The sequence below is a fragment of the Schistocerca serialis genome, unplaced genomic scaffold (genome assembly GCF_023864345.2).
Source record: "Schistocerca serialis cubense isolate TAMUIC-IGC-003099 unplaced genomic scaffold, iqSchSeri2.2 HiC_scaffold_1401, whole genome shotgun sequence".
Taxonomy (NCBI): domain Eukaryota; kingdom Metazoa; phylum Arthropoda; class Insecta; order Orthoptera; family Acrididae; genus Schistocerca; species Schistocerca serialis.
In genome coordinates this window covers 494,124-515,128 of record NW_026047627.1, presented here as the reverse complement: position 1 = coordinate 515,128, position 21,005 = coordinate 494,124, and the positions used below count along the sequence as shown (strand labels likewise).

The 21,005-nt window shown below is 44.6% G+C and overlaps 1 protein-coding gene across 1 annotated transcript in view; it reads right to left on the bottom strand.

Moving 5' to 3' along the window:
• LOC126442694 (uncharacterized) overlaps nucleotides 1–21,005 on the bottom strand; it is a 104,397-nt gene that overhangs the window by 19,403 nt on the left and 63,989 nt on the right. Inside the window, exons 9-10 of the mRNA XM_050090743.1 lie at nucleotides 11,123–11,298; nucleotides 3,822–4,030 (exon numbers count right to left, since the gene is read on the bottom strand). Coding sequence (XP_049946700.1) covers nucleotides 3,822–4,030; nucleotides 11,123–11,298 — 385 coding nt within the window. The remainder of the gene's footprint in view (nucleotides 1–3,821; nucleotides 4,031–11,122; nucleotides 11,299–21,005) is intronic.

Genomic DNA, 21,005 nt, shown 5'->3' with positions numbered 1-21,005 from the left:
TGTGAATTTTTGTGTCATTTCCTTACAGTGGACGACTCCAGAAGGTATTTGTTGCTGAAAGTTATTCAGGCATTTCTCTTTAGTACTTTAGGAGTGTCCGTCTGACTTCTGTAGTAGTGTGGGGGTGGAAATTGCATCTTGCAGGTGCCAAAGGGTAAAGGGTACATCTCAGATTAATCTGTTGCGCAGAATGACAGAATAGCACCAACCCACACACTCACTTTATAGTCTTGTGTTCTAAATGCTATATTTAATTCGTTTTGTGGCGTTATAGACAGGTATTTTAAACTGGGACCAAGAGATATGGTGGTCGTATTTGTGTGACACTGTATGTACCAAATTGTCGAGCAGTCATTAGATACAATGAGTATATCTTTAAGATATGAAGCACTGAGTCTGCCTTGTTGAGGTTGTTTGGTAACGTGTGGTTGTTGTGGATGAGAGGAGAATGAATCCTTTTTCAATAGATTGTTCAGTTTATGGAAAATGTGGCAGTGTTTTTGTTCATGTGTATCACCAATCCCTGGGTTTCTGATCTGCAGAATGAGGTGCTGGTATCAGGATATCTCACAAGCACCCATTGGCAGTACCATCTGATTGTATGTTGTAGCAATTATCTGTGCTTTGTAGAGTGTATAGTGACTGGGACTGTGTTACGAAACTGTAACAATTTTCATTAAAGTATAGTTGTAGCATTGAGATAACATGTGAGTGATGAAGATCTCGTTGGAGCTAAGGGAACAGACATATGGATGGAATGCTATGCTGCTGCTTTGTCTTGATGTTTTATGTGGCGAAACAAGGTTAGGTATAGGTTTTAAGCTGATGTTTTGGTGTGGCTGAAGATAAAGTTGGATTGCTTTTTGGAGCAGGTGACTTGGATGTTAAAAGTGGAAGGTGACTGTGGCTGTTATCGTCATCTGTTGGACGAGAGTTGAAAGAGAGTGAATGTTGTGGAAAAACTGGATGTCTTTCATGTTAGGGATGCGACACAAAAAACTGTGAGCTCGACTGACGGTGTAGAAAACTGTGGATCTGAACTCAATATCTTTGATGGTGAGGATGCAATGCATGTAGTTGTTGGGATGCGGAATGTAAGTTTAGCGTCGTCAATAATGCGTTTACTTTATATTTATTAGATTATTCGAGTTGAGGCTGTGTAGATGATGCAGTTGTGCAAGGATTGTACATTTGGGCACAGTTAACATGGGAGGTTCCAGTATGCTGCAGTAGTTTGGGTCAGCAACTTCTGGTAACCAGTGAACGAAAAACCGTTCCAAGTTTTTGTTCATTCGGTGAGTTATCTCTATGCACTGTAAATGTTCATTGCACGTTTTTGACATCTTCGGAAATGCCATTTTCGACTATGTAATGGTGATTTGAAAATGGGTCTCGGTCCGAAACAAATCATCGAATGAATAAAAAATAAAAATTTGCAACTTGGACTGGTCTTGTTTGTAATTGGGATAGGCCAGGTGGTTCTGCGATACTGGGTCAAAAAAGGTTCAAATGGCTCTGAGCACTATGGGACTTAACATCTATGGTCATCAGTCCCCTAGAACTACTTAAACCTATCTAACCTAAGGACATCACACACATCCATGCCCGAGGCAGGATTCGAACCTGCGACCGTAGCGGTCACGCGGTTCCAGACTGAAGCGCCTAGAACCGCACGGCCACACCGGCCGGCGATACTGGGTCAGATAATCGTCACACAGGAAGTATTTGTGACATCTGTAGGCTTGGATTTGCGATTTAGATGATTTTACACAATGGCAGCGACAACAGATCAGGGCTCAGTTCTCGACACGTTGGTCTGTTGTGGGCAAGCATCTAGTTCTGCTGGACAGTGATGCGTAAAGAAGCCGGCAGAGAAGCGCCACGGTTTTAATAGTGGCGAGGGCAACTCTTTCAGACAGGGCCGTTGTAGCAGCCTGCTGGATGGTGCAAACCATTTCGAACATCGCCACGTGCTCAGAAGAGATTCGCACCAGTTTCTTCTTTTCTTCTTTCCCTCCCCCCCCCCCCCCCCGCCCCCCATCTTGACCCAACTGCCACGTCCTCTCCGATCTCTCTGGATTTTCACGAGAACTTTCCCCTGAAGATATCTTCAATGTCGGGCTTAAAGTTAGCTTCCAGACAAACGGCTAGTTGTCCACAACCCTGTAAGGTCTTGTCGCTGCTCATTCTTTAATATCTTGTCGCCACTCGTGAGGAATTGAAACATCAACTACAGCTCACACGTTTGTTCTCGGTGTCCATAACAGTTTCAGTCATGATTATAGACATGCTGCAGAGTGCAGCTCAGTCTAGCAACTGATGGGATAAGAGTCTGCTTGTTTGGTAACTTGCTAACAATGCGTATTTCCTTTTATGTGCCAGTATTATTCGTATGAGTGTCTGCAGTAAATTATCGGCGACAGCCGAAATTTTGGAAACGCCTTTCTTCTCAGTATTACAGTTCCTGGTTCTACTATACGGATATTCTTATGATAACTTACTTCCTTATCTGTTGTAACCCTTTTCGACCACCTTAGTTTCTTAATTAGTCGGCTTACTATCAATTGAAACCCTGCAAGTTCGATTGCCTGAAGCGGTCAAGAGTGATAACGGCAGGCATAAATAATTTTTCCGCTGAGAGAGCACAAGCCCACTGTCCTCCCTTCCTCTCATTTAAATGGAGTTACTCCCTACCGAACAAGTAGCTATCAGGCAGGTACAAAGAGAGAATTAAACGATTACAACTCGTTTCATGTCTGGTGCACGATAGATAGATGATCGAGTAAGAGATAAAGTCCAACAACGAGAATAAAATAATAAATTTTAAAAATATAGTGATTCGAACAAATAGAGTTGTTTAGCAGACAGGTGCGATAGCCGTGTTTCCTCAGCCCTACTACAGTTCATAGTATTAACACTTCTAAGGATAATATTAACAGTGTACGTCATACAATTAACTGTTCAGTTACAAATCGAAATACTGTTCGTCAAAGAAAATTAGTAAATACGAACAGTATCGTGCTAGGATCACACACGAGAAATTTAGATCACTACACCAGTTACAGTATTGACAGAAAATTAGCTTGTCTGTAGCCGTTATGTTGCAGAGACCATTCGCCATTTTTAAAAAGCCTTAGACTAGGCCTGGAAAAAACTACGTGTACAGAATTTTAGAGCGTTTATAGAAGATAAGAAGGAACACTTTTTTCAATGAGGCACGTGTCGCACATATATGAAGGTCTTGTCTGCACTGGCGTTCAGAGACGGAGTTCAAAGTGCTGTGGGATGGGCCCTGTTTTAGAGGTGTTGCGTGCCTCCTACGGGAGGGAGACGAGTTGTTCAGTGTACCAGACACTGGCAGACACCCCAGGTGAGGTGGTTGCCTGTTAGCCTGAGGCTGCAAACATTATTTGTGAGACGCCCACTTGTTTCGAGTGTGTTAGCGCCCAGCTGGCAATTCAGTAACGTCTCTAAAACATCACACCTGTGGCATTTGTGTCACATACAATTTGTTCTTTTTAATCTTCTGTAAACAATCCAAAATTTTGTGTATGTAGTCTTTTTTTAGTCCTTCCATAATGAAGAAGTAAATAATACATCGAAGTTAAGTAGTTAGCTTGTCATAGATCGAGACGGAGAGTTGCCGAGGAATCTAAACACTGACTTTGGAAAGAGCACCAGAGATTATCTTGCGTGGCATGCAAAATCACGCAAGAGCTAAAACTACACATTCAGAAGGATATTTGAATCTCATTCCTCGAACAACTGAACAGTTGTCAGCGCATAACCGTGAAGTGGCCGGGTCCCAGTATTAAACTTACCTACAATCTTGACGTCATCTTCGTAGAATGCATTGATGTACTCCGGTGCATGGACGCAGTAGACACGATAGAAGGCGTACAGTTCGTCAGCGAGACTGAACATTTGCGACGCCTCTGGCTGCCGCTCCTTGCACAGCGCACTGAAGTCGTCGTCAGAGGAGAGGCTCCACGGCTGATAGCGCAGCAGGCGTTCACTCAACAGCGGCAGCCTGTAGCACACAAGGTGCCAGGTTAAAAGTTAAAAACCAAGCATGTATAGTTTATGCAAGAACGTACAAGTATTCAGAACGGATTTCCACTCTGCAGTGGATTAGAAACTTCCTGGCAGATCAGTACTGTGTTCGAGACTGGGACAAAAACCTAGAACTTTTTCATTCTTTAAAGGATGCATAGAAACACAGCAAACAAACGCAAACCCATTGGTCTTTTTAGCATTTTAGCGCATCGAGATTTCAACTTTTGATTTCAGAATACTTGAGTGAGATACCGATTGTAACTATTTCTTGCAGATCATCCAATCCGTTCTGTGCTGCTATATCGTTTTAACTGGTTTCAGACACATCAAACGGCAGAACTGCAGCGCTTGCCGCAGAATACCTCTTTTCTTTAAAGAAGAATTTCGTATGCATTGCAAGAGAGTGAACATGTGATATTTATGTTAAGGATATGAATGACTTGTTCGAATTTGTTATAAATGATTTTAGATGCTGAGATGTACACATGCCTGTCATGAGCTGAAGCAAAATCGTCCTCATTACCACTTGAAAATGACTCATAAGGTCGAAAATGCAATTGTAAAACAATTTTTATAGTCAATAGCGAATATGACGTCCTTAAAAAAATTCTTAGAGCTGGGCAGGCAGGAACCGAGAGCCGCCGTCACAGCCTTACTTCCGTCAGTGCCTCAGCCGCTGCCTTCCAGCCGTCACAGAAGCTCCCCTGCACGGCCGGCGGGACCAGCGCTCCCGGAAGGATGGGCACTGCAGTGACCAGAGGCCTCGGGAGTTGCTTCCTGGGCGAATCCTCACTCTGCAGTGGAGAGTGCAGTCACTTGAAACGTCGGGGATCCGATCTGCCAGGGAGTTTCCTTTCTGAATTAGGTGATGTGACATCTGCGATAATTTTCCGTAAAGACTGTATGACACAGGAAGATGAGTTCAGTGGACAAACGTGAATGTACCGTCAAGCAGGTCCACTTATTCAGTCCCTTTCACTTAATCCAACGGCTAAGGACAGCGCGATACGATGACTTAAACTATTTCAAATCCGTCTTTGCAAATACCAAACATGTGTTTTTATTTCTCAATACGTGTTTTGCTTTACTCATTATACCCTTATCAGTTGTGGCATTTTTATAATGTTTCCCCTTACATCCGGCAGTGCGCAGCCCACCATCTCACACTTGTATGCATGACGTGCAGAAGTACATGTCTGCTGACGTAAAACTTGACAAAATGACGCTTCAGTATTGCATACAAATGTTTGTTTACTTGACTCTGAAGCATTCGCTCGGTCTCGTTTCGTGAGTGGTTGGTGCGGGTCTCTCGTTTGGCAGTGGAAATTACCATACAGAAATTGTTGGCCGTAAAACTTTGTCCTAAGGTCAGTGTTCCGTACAACGATTCGATGCATATGTGTCAGGTACATGTTGTGATGAGAATGGAGCCTTCAGAATCGGGTATGAGACAATTTTTTCCTGATTAATCTACCACTGCATTCCCAATAACCCATCAACGATGGAAAGTTTCCATACTGCCAGATACAATGCAGAACAATCAGTACTCCCTGTACTCCTTGTAGTATGGTCCTTGGTTATCACTGTTACTTGACAACGACGTTGCCAATTAAAGCATAAAGCTGCATCATAATGAGTTCCGTGTGATGTCTGGGTCCCCAGTTTGACCGGAGAGCTGTCCCTCCCATAAGACATGTGGTGCCATGGTGCTAAGGCTCGCAAATCATTTCCACGCTACGTACACCAGCACGCTGTTCTGCTTGGAGGTACAGTACCACACCTACTCCACTGACAAGCTGGGACTCAGAACCCGTGCCGTGATGAAAATCATCATTTCTACGCCCCAGATGGAGGATGTACGTGCATACTGACAATGATCTGAATAAACATTATACGGAGATTTGGTTGGGGAAGAATTTCGGGAAAGGGCTGTTTTTAACGTAATAGAGCCGTTCATTCCCTAAGGCAACGAAAGAACGGATTTAAATGCAGCAAGGAAGTGAACAAACAATATCCACTGAAACAATCTCTAAAGAAAATCTCGAAACTTCTGGACAGTTGCGAATGTACTACACTGCTATAATGATACAAAACTGACTGCCATATTCAGTTTAGGAGCAAGTGCGTTGCAACACAAAGTGGCAAATCAACAGAGGTCGCAATAAATACTCGCCACATGGAGCTGGAGTGTCGACAAGCGGGGCAGCGACACGGTTGTTTGGTGTAGGTCTACAGCTAAATGTTCTCGTACGTCAGCCTGAAAACTTGGGTCTACTAAATAGCAATAAAAATGTTTCAATTTTCACTTCTTTTAAGAGGTCGTCCGCAGATGATGTTGTTATTGTCAAAGCGATATAAACTTCTACAGCTCCTCAATTCAGCACTTCGTTGGGCTATATATTTCTTTTTTTGCCTCCTAAGCATTATGAATTCTGCCATCATTGCCAAAATGTAGGTAAAACTTAACAGAACTTACTCAGCCCGAAGAATGCTACAGATCTCGCTTCAATATTTTCCGGTTGTGAGAAGCTCCTCTAGTTTTGTTCACACGAAATCGGAGAACGTTCTTTGTTTTGAGCAACATCCCTCACCCTTTTACTCGCGATGAGCACATTCTCGGCTGGAGTATATACTCTGACTCGCTTTACTCATGTTAACCTCAAAATGTCCTCCCAAAATTTCCAGTACGAAGTATACCCTCCGTTTTACTGACAGGCCCTACTATACTTCACCAGCACCTCATCTCTCGGCTGGACTCTGCCAGTGGTTCTTCGCCGATCATCTCCCACCCTTCGCCGTCGTCTTCATTGCTTCACCACTCACAGAGAGCCGTAGTCTGGCAGCTCCTCCGCCACTGCCTCCGTCAAATGCTCCACCACCGTCGCCGCCACCTGCGCCACCGTCGACTCCCTCTCCAACAGCGTCGCTGGCTCTATCGCCATCACCGTCGCCAGCCCCAAACCGCGGCCCGCCCCATCGCCCCCACCACTGCCGGAGCCGGAAGTTCCAACCACATCCACCACCATTGTAGCTTCGTCACCGCCGTCATAAACTCCTGTCAATGTCCTTATCTACACACAACTGGGGCCACCTATTACACCACAACCCTCATGCATGCAGTCATAAGACCAAACAAATGAAATAGAATAGATAAAACATCACGATTCCAAATGAAACCAAGCCAAAAGTGTTTTCACTAAATTTACGAACATGAAACCAATAATTCCTATCAACTATCGTCCTTTGTATCTACATCTACATACATAATCCGCAAGCTACCGTCCGGTGCGTGGCGGAGGGTACCCTGTTCCACAACTAGTTGTTTCCTTTCCTGTTCCGCTCGCTGACAGAGCGAGGGACAGACGCCTGTCTATATGCCTCCTTAGGACCCGTAATTCCTCGTATCTTGTCTTCGTGGTCCATACCAGAAATGTATGCTGGCGTCATTAGGATCGTTCTGCAGCCAGCTTCAAGTGCCGGTTCTCTGCACTTCCTCAGTTGGTTTCTTCGAAATGAGTGTCTTCGCTGGCCGCGATGGCCGTACGGTTCTAGGCGCTGCAGTCCGGAATCGTGGGACTGCTACGGTCGCAGGTTCGAATCCTGCCTCGGGCATGAATGTGTGTGATGTCCTTAGGTTAGTTAGGTTTAAGTAGTTCTAAGTTCTAGGGGACTGATGACCTAAGATGTTAAGTCCCATAGTGCTCAGAGCCATTTTTTTTTTTTAGTGTCTTCTTCACTGCAGCAATTCCCTCCTGAGCTCCAGAAGCATATACGTAACACTTGCATGCTGATCGAAACTCCGGTAAGAAATCTACCTGCTCCCCCTGAATTGTTTCGATGTCTTCTCTCTATCCGACCTGGAGCAGATCCCAAACACTCGAGCAATGCTGAACAAGAAGTCGCTCTGGCGTCCTACACGGGGTCTCCCTTACATACGAACCACACTTTCACAAAACTCTCCCAATAAACCCAAGTCGACCGTTCGCCTTTCCTACCAGAATCCTCACACGTTTATTCAATTTCATCTCGCTTCGCAACATTACGTCCAGATATTTCAACGAAGTGACTGTGGCAAGCAGGACACTTGGAGTGCCTTATCCGGATATTGCGGGTTCGTTTTTGCCACTCATCCGCTTTCGTCTACAGCAAGAGCCACCTGCCATTCATCACACCAACTAGAAATTTTGTCATCTTGTGTCAACTTGCAGTCACTCAACTTATTCCATATGCTCGTCCTTGCGTTAGCACCCCACAATGGGACACCGTGTCAAATGCTTTCGAGAAATCTAGAAATATGGAATCTGCCTGTTGCCCTTCATCCATAGCTCTCAGTGCATCATGCGAGAAAAGGAAAAGGTGACTTTCCCAGAAGCGATGCTTACCAAAACCGTGTTGATTTGTGCACATAAGCTCCTTAGTCTGAAGAAAGTTGATTATGTTCGAACTGAGAATATGTTCAAGGATTCGGTAGGTAACAGGTGTTAGGGATATTAGCCTGCAATTTTCTCGGTCCGTTCTTTTACCTTTCTTCACTTGCACTTGGTTCTTAGCGCTGATCGCAAGATTCGCGGTAAATGCAAGCTAAGTAAGGGGCCAGTGCCGCACACTACTCTTTGTAAAACCAAATTGGCATTCCACCTAGGCATTGCCACTTATTTATTTTCAGCTGTTTCAGCTGTTTCTCTCCCATACGGGACTCTGTGCGATGGTCAAACGACGGTACGTTTGTACCGTTCTCCTGCGTGAACGATTTCTTAAACGAGGAATTTTTAACTTCTGCCTTCCTTTTGGAATATTCTAGCGCCAAAGCAGACTGGTCAACGTGTGACTATAATCGAAGCGTTATATCCGCTTAACGATTTTGCAGAAGACCAAAACTTTTTCCGGTTCTCCGGTGGTAGCTGTTGTATGCTTCGCGCACAGATCTTTTCACAGACGCACGAATCTCTACAAATCTTGCTGTCCTCATTTTCGCGTTCTCTTTTGAACCGAGAATGTAACAGCATTTCGTTCCTCAGCATTTTCCGAATTTTGTTATTAAAGCACGATGAGTCTTTTCCGCCTTTGATCCACTTAGTAGGCGCATACTTTCCGGATCACGATTTACAGTCTCTTTAAACTTTAGCCATAATTCCTCTATGGCCATAATTCTGGAATTAAATTATTGTATTTTATTGTCTAAGTGAGACGCTGACAACTACATATCAACTCTCCTAGCGTTCTCGACTGGTTTACTGACTTTCGTAACCATAGACGCTATGATGACATCATGATCACTAATCCCCATCTCTATGGTGACGCCATCGATAAGGTCCTGCCTGTTTGTGCTGGCTGACGAACTAGCTGCTCAACACAGTTTTCGGAAAACGTGTTCAAAAGTCCTTTACAAGACCGTCTGTGTGCACGACCTGCAGTGAATCCATAGACGTCCCAGTCTATACTCGGTAGGTTAAGGTCACCGCCAGCTAGTGTCCCGTGATCTGGATATTTATGCAATGCTGATTCTTTGAATGGCTCAAAATCTGTCCCAGCGCAGTCGGGTGCGTGGTAAAAACATCCAACAACTGATATGGTTTCACCTAGTCCTGTTATGTGCGACCACGTAACTTCACTATTGCACTCAAATTCAACCTCAGTAAAGAGAATATTTTTTGTCAACTGCAATGAACGCTTCCCCTCCTACGGCGTCGAATATGTCTTTCCGATAAACATTCCACGACTCGCTAAATATCTCAGAGTTTTTTTACTTTGGGTCTTAGCCAGCTCTCAATTCAAGAATAATTTGAGGCTGAGAACGTTCATGGAGGAGAGCATATTTGGGAACTACGTTACAAATACTTCGACAGTTGACTGATAATAGTTTCAGAGTCGAACTGACTTTACTCTGAAAGCTATCTGATTTCCGTAAATGTGTACCAACTGGCGAGTGTTCATGAGAGTACCTCAAACTACTGGCTAGCCTGAAACCCCCCATGTGCGCTCCACAAGTACTCTGCTATCCGATCAGCTGCTTCCTTTGTGTAGTGCACCCCTGTCCTCAAATCTACGCATCTCCGATTTTCAGTTCACCTTCCCAACCACTGTTACCTTCATTCCCACTGCCTGACCGAATGTCGATAGTTTTATCCCGTCACACTATCTGCATGTGTCCGTACACAGTGAACCGGTAACCCACTCACAGTTCTGATGACAGATGTGGAGTAGCAAACCAAAAATCCCCACACAATAAACATTGCGGAGTAACAATACCGTTCCTCAAAAACAGCTCCAGTTGGCTACAAATCATGTTCAATCACCCTGCATAATACTTTATCCTGAGTGTGTATTTTACCACCCTGACCGTGATCTGTCCTACTGCCTGTCTCTGTCATCATCCTATAGCACATAATTTCGTTCCTCACACTGACCACTGCCTCTCCACAGCTGTTTACCCACATCAGTTCTCATGATGAACTTAACTGTGGATGTCGGTTGTTCACCTTCGTTTCAGAAGACCTAGTCCATTTCCCAGACACACTCATCCCAAAGTAGCTCCCCTACCGACCTCTTCAGATATAACTGCAGAAGTCTTTCATCCAATTGATAGCAATCACGGCTGAGTCTAATTGTCCATCCTATTCCACGTCTTCCACCTCCATAGCTACCTCACAATAAGCCTCCTAAAAGAATCCAAGAACACCGCCACAAGACCTGGGGTGCCTGCTGGGAGCTTGCCCATTCCCACATAGGAAGCCACCTGGTCACACTCCATAGTGCCAACACATCTCCTACACTACTCCATTCCACAGCCCCATATGTCAAACACTCGAGAGACTATTCCGCTTTCCTCTCGCTCGCAAATCAAAAAATCGAAGGCTAAACGGAGTCAAAAACCTTTGTAAATCACGAGTTTCTGTAACCATGTCCTTCACTACTGTCTATTAATGCTAGTTATTTACTCCATTTTGAATTATATGATCCCTGTGTTTTCTATAACTTTAATGCGTACTTCCATGGATAAAAGTGAGATAAACTCAAATAAACCATAGTGAGTACGACAGACATTTGAGTGTACACTGGTTTATACCTGATTATCAAGTGCCCTGGCCTGTCCTTGTCTTCTTCCACCTCGTAGTGCTCCACCTGTTTGCTGGCTAATTGCATGTCATGTACCCATCCAGTTAATTTCGTGCGCAGCATGTCTTTCACACGTTCCATGTCCTTAATCCAACCGTGGAGTTGCTGATCACTTGCGTGGTTACCCTGAGACACACAGAAAATAGTTCAAATTACTTTCATAACATCCACAAGCAGCAGCCTGTCTTAATATACAGTTAAATGTAGCACTATTACATGACACTGAAATTACTGCCAGCGCATGAGTGTAGTACATTCAGTTTTGTGCAGGCATAAAAACATTAATGCACAGCAGATGCCTAGTGGGGTTTTATTAAATAAATACATTACTCAAACTGTGACATCCGATAAGAGAGGTGCAGATATTTCTTGGTAGTTGACACTACAGACGTCTGAATGTATGAATGTATACTCCCGTGACGATGCATCCAACTGAAATGTTCTGCAGCTGCCAGCAGCGTCGAGTTCCTACGTGTAAAGCCACATGGCGTGGCTGGAGCTCTGACGAGATTCTATTCAAACTTTTGAACGATTTTCGAAAATAGAATGGCCAGACTGTTGACAAATCCGTCAAAATCCTACTCGTTACCAACGATGTGAGAAACCTGAACACATGTTATGACCTTCTACAAACGCAACGATAGACATCAGCCGCTCCATATCTGAAACATTATCTGAGTTAGTTGTGCACACGGGAAATGTCAGTTTGACTCAAAATTTTGTATCGTTTGTCTATTGCCTGGCTCATCGCTTTTGCCGAAAATTTGCGTTTGTTGCTCGTCATCTAACACGATGTCGTCTGTATCTGAACACGTCTCGAATATTGCAGATTTGAAGGAATGTATTGACTGTCCGAGCGTTAAGATCATTTTTTCTGGACCATTTTTGGGGTACGAAGTTCACATTTATATCACATATTAAGGTCTATGTTCCTTTGGCGTTGTACAAATTGTAGGTTTCTAAGTCACGGCAATAAAGATATGGCCATTTAAATTACATATTTTCATACTTGAAAAATCACTCACAAAAATCCATAAGGTGCTCCGTGTTGATTTAGAATCATGACATTTTGGAAGAAGCCAGATTTCACAGTGCAAATAAAGGACAAAGTCTTAAAATCCATAATTGGTAACTATATAACTCTAGAAAATACTTTTCGTGTTATTTTTTATCAGTCTGTCTATTTGTCTGTCCATCTGTTAGGAATCTTTTTCTCTGGATACGTTCTGGGTATCATGTTCAAATTATGTGACATACAAAGGTATATGGACCCTTGGCGGCGTAAAAACTGTAAGCTTATAACTCACTCCAGTCAACAGATACGGACGGCCGTTTGTGTCTCGTGTTTTGATAATCGAAAACTCACTCATCGAAGCCTATAGGGTGCCCTCCATTGACTTGGAATCATGAGATTTGGCAACAACTAAGTTTTCCGGTGCAAGTAAAGCAAAAAATCTGAAACTTGTCAACTTGTAATTATATCACATAAAAATGTCGTTTTCGATTTGGACATACATTGTATTCACCACCTGTTGAAAGTATAACATACGAACATTACTGCATCCAAACTTAAAATGTATGTTGCATTCATGATTTAGTACGTAAACAGAAATGTGTTATTAAATCTTCTCTCCCTACATACATAAACTAAAGTCCACTGCTTGCTTGTTCTTGTTTGTTTGGGCTGGGCTGAGGAAATAACGTAGAATTTTTGAACCGATCTTGGTATTCCTGGGACCAGTATCTTGCCAGTAAAGTTACAAAGTGTCGATAACAGGTAAAAATCATTGGGAATCTCGATTCCCACTATTGGGAGTTTGTACAGAACCCTTAGTGCGTGAGTCCCTCTCGCACTTGCCCATTCTGTTTTCCTTTCTTCTATCTACCCTAGCATCACCCAGTATGTTGTTCTGGAAGGTGAGTGCTCACCACAGACATGGGTGTGTCTGAGGGAAGTGGGACAGAACTGTTCTTGTTCTCTGTACGTGGAGTCTCCAATCCTTTTGGGTCACACTGAAACAGGTGACAGTGGTTCCACAATAGATTATATTGAGATAGGGAACCAATACTCGAAAGTGCATATTTATTGTGTTAAGGACATACACAGCATACACCACCTAACAACAATGTAGCTCATAGCAATTCTTCAAAGTAACGACTGTCAGTCTGAATGAATGCATGTATTGCAATGATGCCTGCAGTTCTTCACACCCTTGCAAAGATCTCGGGTGTCCGTTGTGCACTCGAACAGTAGCAGCTGATAAACAGTGTACACACCTGACCACCAAACGGACCTACTGTGCACAACTAGGCTCGTAGCAGTCAAGCATCGCAGTGGCGCATTAACCTGTGCCGCAAGCACACCACTGACCCTGCTGTCAGCTGTCCATTGCATCAGATAGCTTGTGTCGTGTTCATGGTGAGGTGTGTTGCTGTGTACAGCGCACAATGAGTAATCAAAGATGAAATGTGCAAGCACTGCGACGAACGGATTTTGAGCCCTATGTCTGCTTGTGTCAATCCAGTATCGTTCACAGCGCTGTACTGTCCAACTTCATACAGTTTGTATTGTTTGTGGATGAGGCCTCATTCATGCGTGATGTTGTTTTCAAAAGCCAAACAGGCAGATCCAGAATGAGGACAACACCCACGCCACCCATATCGGAGGCCAACAGCAAAGATTCTGTCAAGGTATTTTCGGGCATTATCCAAGATCATTCCACTTTGATGTTAATGTTTGCAAGCACCTGAAGAATACTCACACTCATTGTAGGACTGGAAAGGGGGGGGGGGGGGGTCCTCTCTGATGGCCATTGCGATCGCTGGATCTTACAACCCTAGACCTCATTCTCTGAGGTTATGTACAAAACACCTGTAGATACAGCTGAAGACCTGCTTGCCAGGGTCCAAGCTGCCTGTCTCCTGGTACAACATTGGTGCTCACGGGCGAGGCCTCCACGACGAGTGCGGCCGCTTCATGTTTAAAGATGATTAAAGGTGCGGCTGTTGTCACACACATCGACTCAGTCTGTGTTTCGACAAGTTTCTACACAGTTGTCACTTCTGCCCAGCTGCTCAGAACAATGAGGTGTGACATGTCTTGGAAGACAGTAGCGTGATTGACTCGATTCCACTATCGCAGTAGCCGCCACGATACAGGAATGACCTGTGAGGATATGCTGACATCACTCCGAAACTGTGATCACAGAGAGAGCGTCATGCACGTCAAAGGTCGTGAGGTGGTGCAAGAATGTGGGATATTTTCAAGAACACTGCCATCCTGAATTTGGAATCATTCAACTGTATGTCAGTCAGACACCTTAGGCAAGTGCACGGTGGTGGAGAGAAAAACGGATTTACTTGTGTTGCAGATATGTGCAAATATTATTTTCTTAATAAAATTTTTGTATTTATTTAGATACTCCCGAGCTCATTTTTTACAGTTCTTTTGTCAGCTACGTTTATTTACCAAGTGACATCTACACTCTTTTTGGAGAACTGTCGAGATGATTTCCCAAGTTTCTGCAATGTGTCACTCAAAACGTAACCGATCAGCAGCTACTTGTAGCCAGCATATTCCATTTCGTGCATTTCTGTCACAGCACAATCCCACTCGTTTAATATGTGGAAGTTCTTCTTCTTACGAGAAATAAACCCGTTTGTGCTGCCTTGCGTCCACGCTTGGTAATTAATGAGAGTAGTAGCAAGTTGAGAGAGGCATGTTCAAATGTGTACCAACACGCTGGGCACTGTCGCAATGCGCTATGTGTAAGTAATGTTAGTGGGGAGAGAAGAAGCGTGATGAACTGCGACTTGAATTGCTGATCAGCGCACGCTGCGTGGCTGAAGGGGTTTGTAAACAGCCCTGCGGAGGGCGACCCGAGTCTTTCTCTCTCTCCGACTGCCAGCCAGCCCTGATATCGGAGTCAAGCGCTCGTGCGGTATCCGTGACGACGATGGTGACTGCAGTCATGGCCACGCACGTTGGATAACAATGATGACGCCGCACTGTTCTCACTGTTTACCGACGACGGTGTGATGTCATTCATCATGGTCAGCTTGGCTGAGGATGAAAGCAAGTATACATATTTTCTACAGTGTTTTTGTTTATACACTACTGGCCATTAAAATTGCCACACCATGAAGATGACGTGCTACAGACGCGAAATGTAACCGACAGGAAGAAGATGCTGTGATATGCAAATGATTAGCTTTTCAGAGCATTCAAACAATGTTGGCGCCGGTGGCGACACCTACAACGTGCTGACATGAGGAAAGTTTCCAACCGATTTTTCATACACAAACAGCAGTTGACCGGCGTTGCCTGGTGAAGCGGTGTTATGATGCCTCGTGTAAGGAGGAGAAATGGGCACCATCACGTTTCCGACTTTGATGAAGGTCTGATTGTAGCCTATCGCGATTGCAGTTTATCGTATCGCGACATTGCTGCTCGCGTTGGTCGAGATCCAATGACTGTTAGCAGAATATGGAATCGGTGGGTTCAGGAAGGTAATACGGAACGCCGTGCTGTATCCCAACGGTCTCGTATCACTAGCAGTCGAGATGACAGGTTCAAATAGTATAAATGGCTCTGAGCACTATGGGACTCAACATCTTAGGTCATAAGTCCCCTAGAACCTAGAACTATTTAAACCTAACTAACCTAAGGACATCACACACACCCATGCCCGAGGAAGGATTGGAACCTGCGACCGTAGCAGTCCCGCGGTTCCGGACTGCAGCGCAAGAACCGCACGGCCACGGCGGCCGGCCGAGATGACAGGCATCTTATCCGTATGGCTCCAATGGATCGTGCAGCCATGTCCAGATGGGGACGTTCGCAAGACAACAATCATCTGCATGAACAGTTCGATGACGTTAGCAGCAGTATGGACTATCAGCTCGGACACCGTGGCTGCGGTTACCATTGACGCTGCATCACAGACAGGAGCGCCTGCTATGGTGTAGTCAACGACGAACCTGGGTGCACGAATGGCAAAACGTCATTTTTTCGGATGAATCCAGGTTCTGTTTACAGCATCACGATGGTCGCATTCGTGTTTGACGACATCGCAGTGAACGCACATTGGAAGCGCGTATTCTTCATCACCATACTGGCGTATCACCCGGCGTGATGGTATTGGGTGCCATTGGTTACACGTCTCGGTCATCTCTTGTTCGCAATGACGGCACTTTGAACAGTCGACGTTACATTGCAGATGTCTTACGACCCGTGGCTCTACCTTCATTCGATCCCTGCGAAGTCCTACATTTCAGCGGGACAACTCCTGACCGCATGTTGCAGGCCCTGTACGGGCCTTTCTGGATACAGAAAATGTTCGACTGCTGCCCTGGCCAGCACATTCTCCACATCTCTCACCAATTGAATACGTCTGGTCAATGGTGGCCGAGCAACTGGCTCGTCACAATACGTCAGTCACTACTCTTGATGAACTGTGGTATCGTGTTGAGGCTGCATGGGCAGCTATACCTGTACACGCCATCAAAGCTCTGTTTGACTCAATGCCCAGACGTATCAAGGCCGTTATTACGGCCAGAGGTGGTTGTTCTGGGTACTGATTTCTCAGGATCTACGCACCGAAATTCCATGAAAATGTAATCACTGTCAGTTCTAGATTAATATATTTGTCCAATGAATACCCGTTTATCATCTGCATTTCTTCTTGGTGTAGCAATTTTAATGGCTAGTAGTGTAAGTGATCCTTATGGGTTCTACTTCTTCTTTTCTAGCTGTCAGCAGGCGTTACTCGCTGTGGGATCTGAACCCAGCAGCTGATAATGATGATGGCGATGATGATGATCTCTGGGGAACGACTTCGATCGTTCAGAGGCAGATATCGCTTATTCTACAGTATTAAATGTTTTGTTTGTTATTTTTGAGATGGTCTAGTTTGTACTCAATGCGATTATCGCTGTTTTGACGCGACCACCAGCTACTAGTTCTTTTGCACCTGTGTTTTCGTTTGGGCTAGTCCATATTCTTTCAGACACATTCCCCTGCCGACGTCATACACCTCCTCTAGTACCCATGTGGGATACGCCCTTAATGACAAACATGCCCACTGATGATGAGTTGCTGGAAGAGCATTCCAGTAACGAACACAACAACAGTTTTGCTTGTAAGTACTCAGAATTTATTACTATTATTATACGAATACGGATTTTTATTTCTCCTTCCTTAGATACTTATCAACTGCGTCTCTTTCTCCTTCTTGTGTGCAGAGTTATTAGGAGTTCGACGTGTTGTCGAGGAGAAGAGCATTGTCCAAGTTAGGGGGAGAGCTGTCGTGACATCATGGGGTGACTCGATACCAGAGTGGTCATACTGAGTCACTTTTCTGAGGTGCAGGAAAGGGGGTCCTGTAAGACACTCAGCTGTACGCTCTGCCTTGATTTATGTTCATAAGATTTTGATCAACTTATTGTCAGGTCCAGTTACATCTATCTTCAAAAGTATATACTGCTAACCAAAAGCATGTCCTAATGCCCAGAATCATGACGAGAGGAATTTAAATTGATTTCCATGGTTGCTTCTCGCTAGCGATAGAAATTAACCAAAAAATACAGGGCATACAGATACACAACAAACACCAGATGTCCACTGACGTTCTAATTTCTCATTTATGGCCGAATGTAGGAAAGCCATAAGAAGAAGACAAACATTAACACGATGTGTGGTACATCGACAAAGAAGTCGAGCGTAAATTAGGTGGTCCCCTCTTCTTGTCCATATTAGCCGAGAAACATCCAAAAAGTGTAGACGTGCTGCTAATCTCTAAAGACGATAAGCAACACAATGTATGGATAAAATGCATGCCCCACCTACGTTCCTCTGAAATGAAAACAAAAAAGGTGCATGATATTTTTGCTGTAGATGTCTCAAGTCGTTTACCAAGAGCATGTATCTTGAAAGACACCTGATTGGCTGCTAGAGCCAGGAAACAATAGGTGTGGAAATGCTTATCAAGGATAAACGGTTCTCGAAGTTTAAGAATGCCTCTCACCAACACTTCTGTCCCTTCGTTGTTTACGTCGATTTAGAGCGCCTCCTAGCTCCTGTGGTACAGTGTGAACGTGGTGCCTCTGCCTCCCATATCACTGTCACAAAATGATGCATGCGATATGTGGCTAGCCATAAAGTTCTGTGCACTAAAATTAAAATCGTATGTCAAGGGAATAGTGCGAGATGGCTGCTCACTGAGCTTGAAAGTCTTGTCCGGGATGTTTATAACATTTATAGTGAAAACGTCCTCATGACCAACGTGAAGGAGAATGATGCACTGTGCAAGCAGGCAGCTGATCGTTATATCTGGGGACTGTGACTGGACAGAGGTGAGGAAGCTCCCTGTAGAGACTGTTGCCACGTAACGGGGAAGTCCCAGAGTGCAGCTGACAACCCATGTAACTGTAAGTACCTACTGCCACAGCACACAGCCATCTTTTCCACAATTTAGGTCAGCATGATGCCCACTTTCTAGTTCAGCACTTTGACGAGTCTGGGTAGTAGGATGATAAGATCAGTGTCATTGCTGACACCGTTGGCAAATACATGCCGCTTCACAGGGGATCACATCACTTCCTGGATTCACAACGCTTCATGCTCACGTCTCTTTAGAAATTTGCTGAACCAACGCGTCCTGGAGATATTCTCAGCAAAGGGAGCCACATATCTCGATGATGTAGAGTTTCAAGAGTTTCAACTTGTGACGGAGAAGGGGTCTTTCCATACGAATATCTGGATTCGCTCGTAAACTAAGAGGCATTTTCATAATGAATGGAAAGAACGGGCACTTGGTGAATGAACAGCAGGACATCGGCATCTCTGATTTATCAGAACATGTAAAATGATGAACACGAATGTACATCTGACCGGCAACATCTTCGAGAAGTTCTGTAGCATATGGCTGAGATTTCGTGGGATGCCATGTTAAGAAAGACACAAGCCAGCAGCGAATTCTTGCCAACGTTGAGATGCATGTCTTCCTGGAACATGCGGTCCACGAGTGACTTTGCCAATGTGTGCGCAGCTATGCCAAGGCAAATAACTTGCAAATAATCGAGTGGAGTACAGGTTGTCTCACGACTTCAGTTTCATCCTTTACCTGGATGTAAACTGTCTCTCAAAGCAAACCATGCAACAAAGTCTCCGTTTTCAAGGGCTCTCATGGATGTCCAAAGGGGAAATCACCAGACTGAGGAAAGAGATCAAATATGTGGCTGCTGGTGCTGGTGAGGGATATGTCCTAGAGGTAGAGCTGGACTATCCCACAAGTCTGCATGACAAACACGGTGATTTGCACAGCCTGAAAGACTTTCACGTTCAGGGACTTCAACAGGTGCCTCCTTTAGGGCATTGGCGCTGCACCACAAATGCTTATCAGGAGACCTTTCGATTGAGGTTATATACTGAGGTATATACTGCAATTCCAGCTGGAAGCGGGGGTGTCCTATCACGATCACAAGTGGTTCATCGGGGGGCATAGGTGTGGAAATCTGCTGCACCCAGACTATTTACTGATATGTCTGGGTGGGTTTATTTGTTAGTAAAAAGATAAAAAGGTGTTCCACTTGACTGGGTGTGTGTGGAATAGTTTGATGAACTGTTTGTCACAGTTCTGACTGCATGTTTGAGATTATGCATGTTTCATTGCACACTGCGTCCGTACATGTGTGTGTGCGTGTGTGTGTGTGTGTGTGAGAGAGAGAGAGAGAGAGAGAGAGAGAGAGAGAGAGAGAGAGAGAGAGACAGAGTATATACTTCGTGTGGAACATGTAAAATATGCATCCGTGTAAAGAAAGTATTTTATATGTTTGTGGTGCGTGTGTGTGTGTGAGTGTGTGTGTGTGTGTGTGTATTGTTTTTGAGCTGCCATTGCTTTTGCTGTTCTAAGTATGTACACACTGAAAACTTCTCTCTCTCTTTCTCTGAGTTGCTAATAAGTGTTTAATAGACATTGGAAATTAAAAAATTACCTTATTCACTAAAGAATGTGTATATTGTAATGAATCAATTACGAAATAACAAAACTGTTACGTATATAACAAATACGAGAAAAAATGGAAATTAAAAAGCCTTCAGTTGTTTTCACAATACAGTTGTTCATCTTTTTCATATTTTTTGAATGAAATACCTCCTTTATCAGTTTTATATTGATGGCAGGAGCCAGACAAAAAAAGAAATCCTTTTCGAATACAATATTTTTTAAATTTACATACATACATACATGGCCGATCGGTTCTAGACGGGATCGCGATTTATCGCCTCCAATTCGTATTTGCGTAAGTAGAGCTTTGCGGATGTGCGCCAGGAATACTGCACGCGTTTACGTGTGTGTGTGTGTGGGACGTGCGTCACGTCCTCGCTGTGACAGCATGCGGTTAGCGGTCAGCGGGCAGCTAACATCCCGTTTGCGGTCTGAGCCGCTCCGTGCTTCTGCCAGCCCGGCTGTGGGCGTCACAACAACACAGGGCGAGGGAGGCCAGCGAGCGACACGGGCCGAGTCCACACAGTAGGGGGTGCAGCGCAGAGACAAACCCAAACTCACTGCAGTGGTGACACATGGCTGCAGTCGACTCTTACCCGTACGTCGATAAGCAGTATAGAAAACGAAAAATAAAATTCAGAATTTCCCTCGTTGTGCAGGAGCAGTGAATTGGAAGGTGGTGCATTGTATCTGCACCCTCCAATACGTTGAATCCGTCGTCCTTGCCATGCCGCCACTGCGCTTTCTGCCATCTAGACCTAATCTATGCCGGCTGGTGTGGCCGAGCGGTTCTAAACGCTTCAGTCTGGAACCGCGCGACTGCTACGG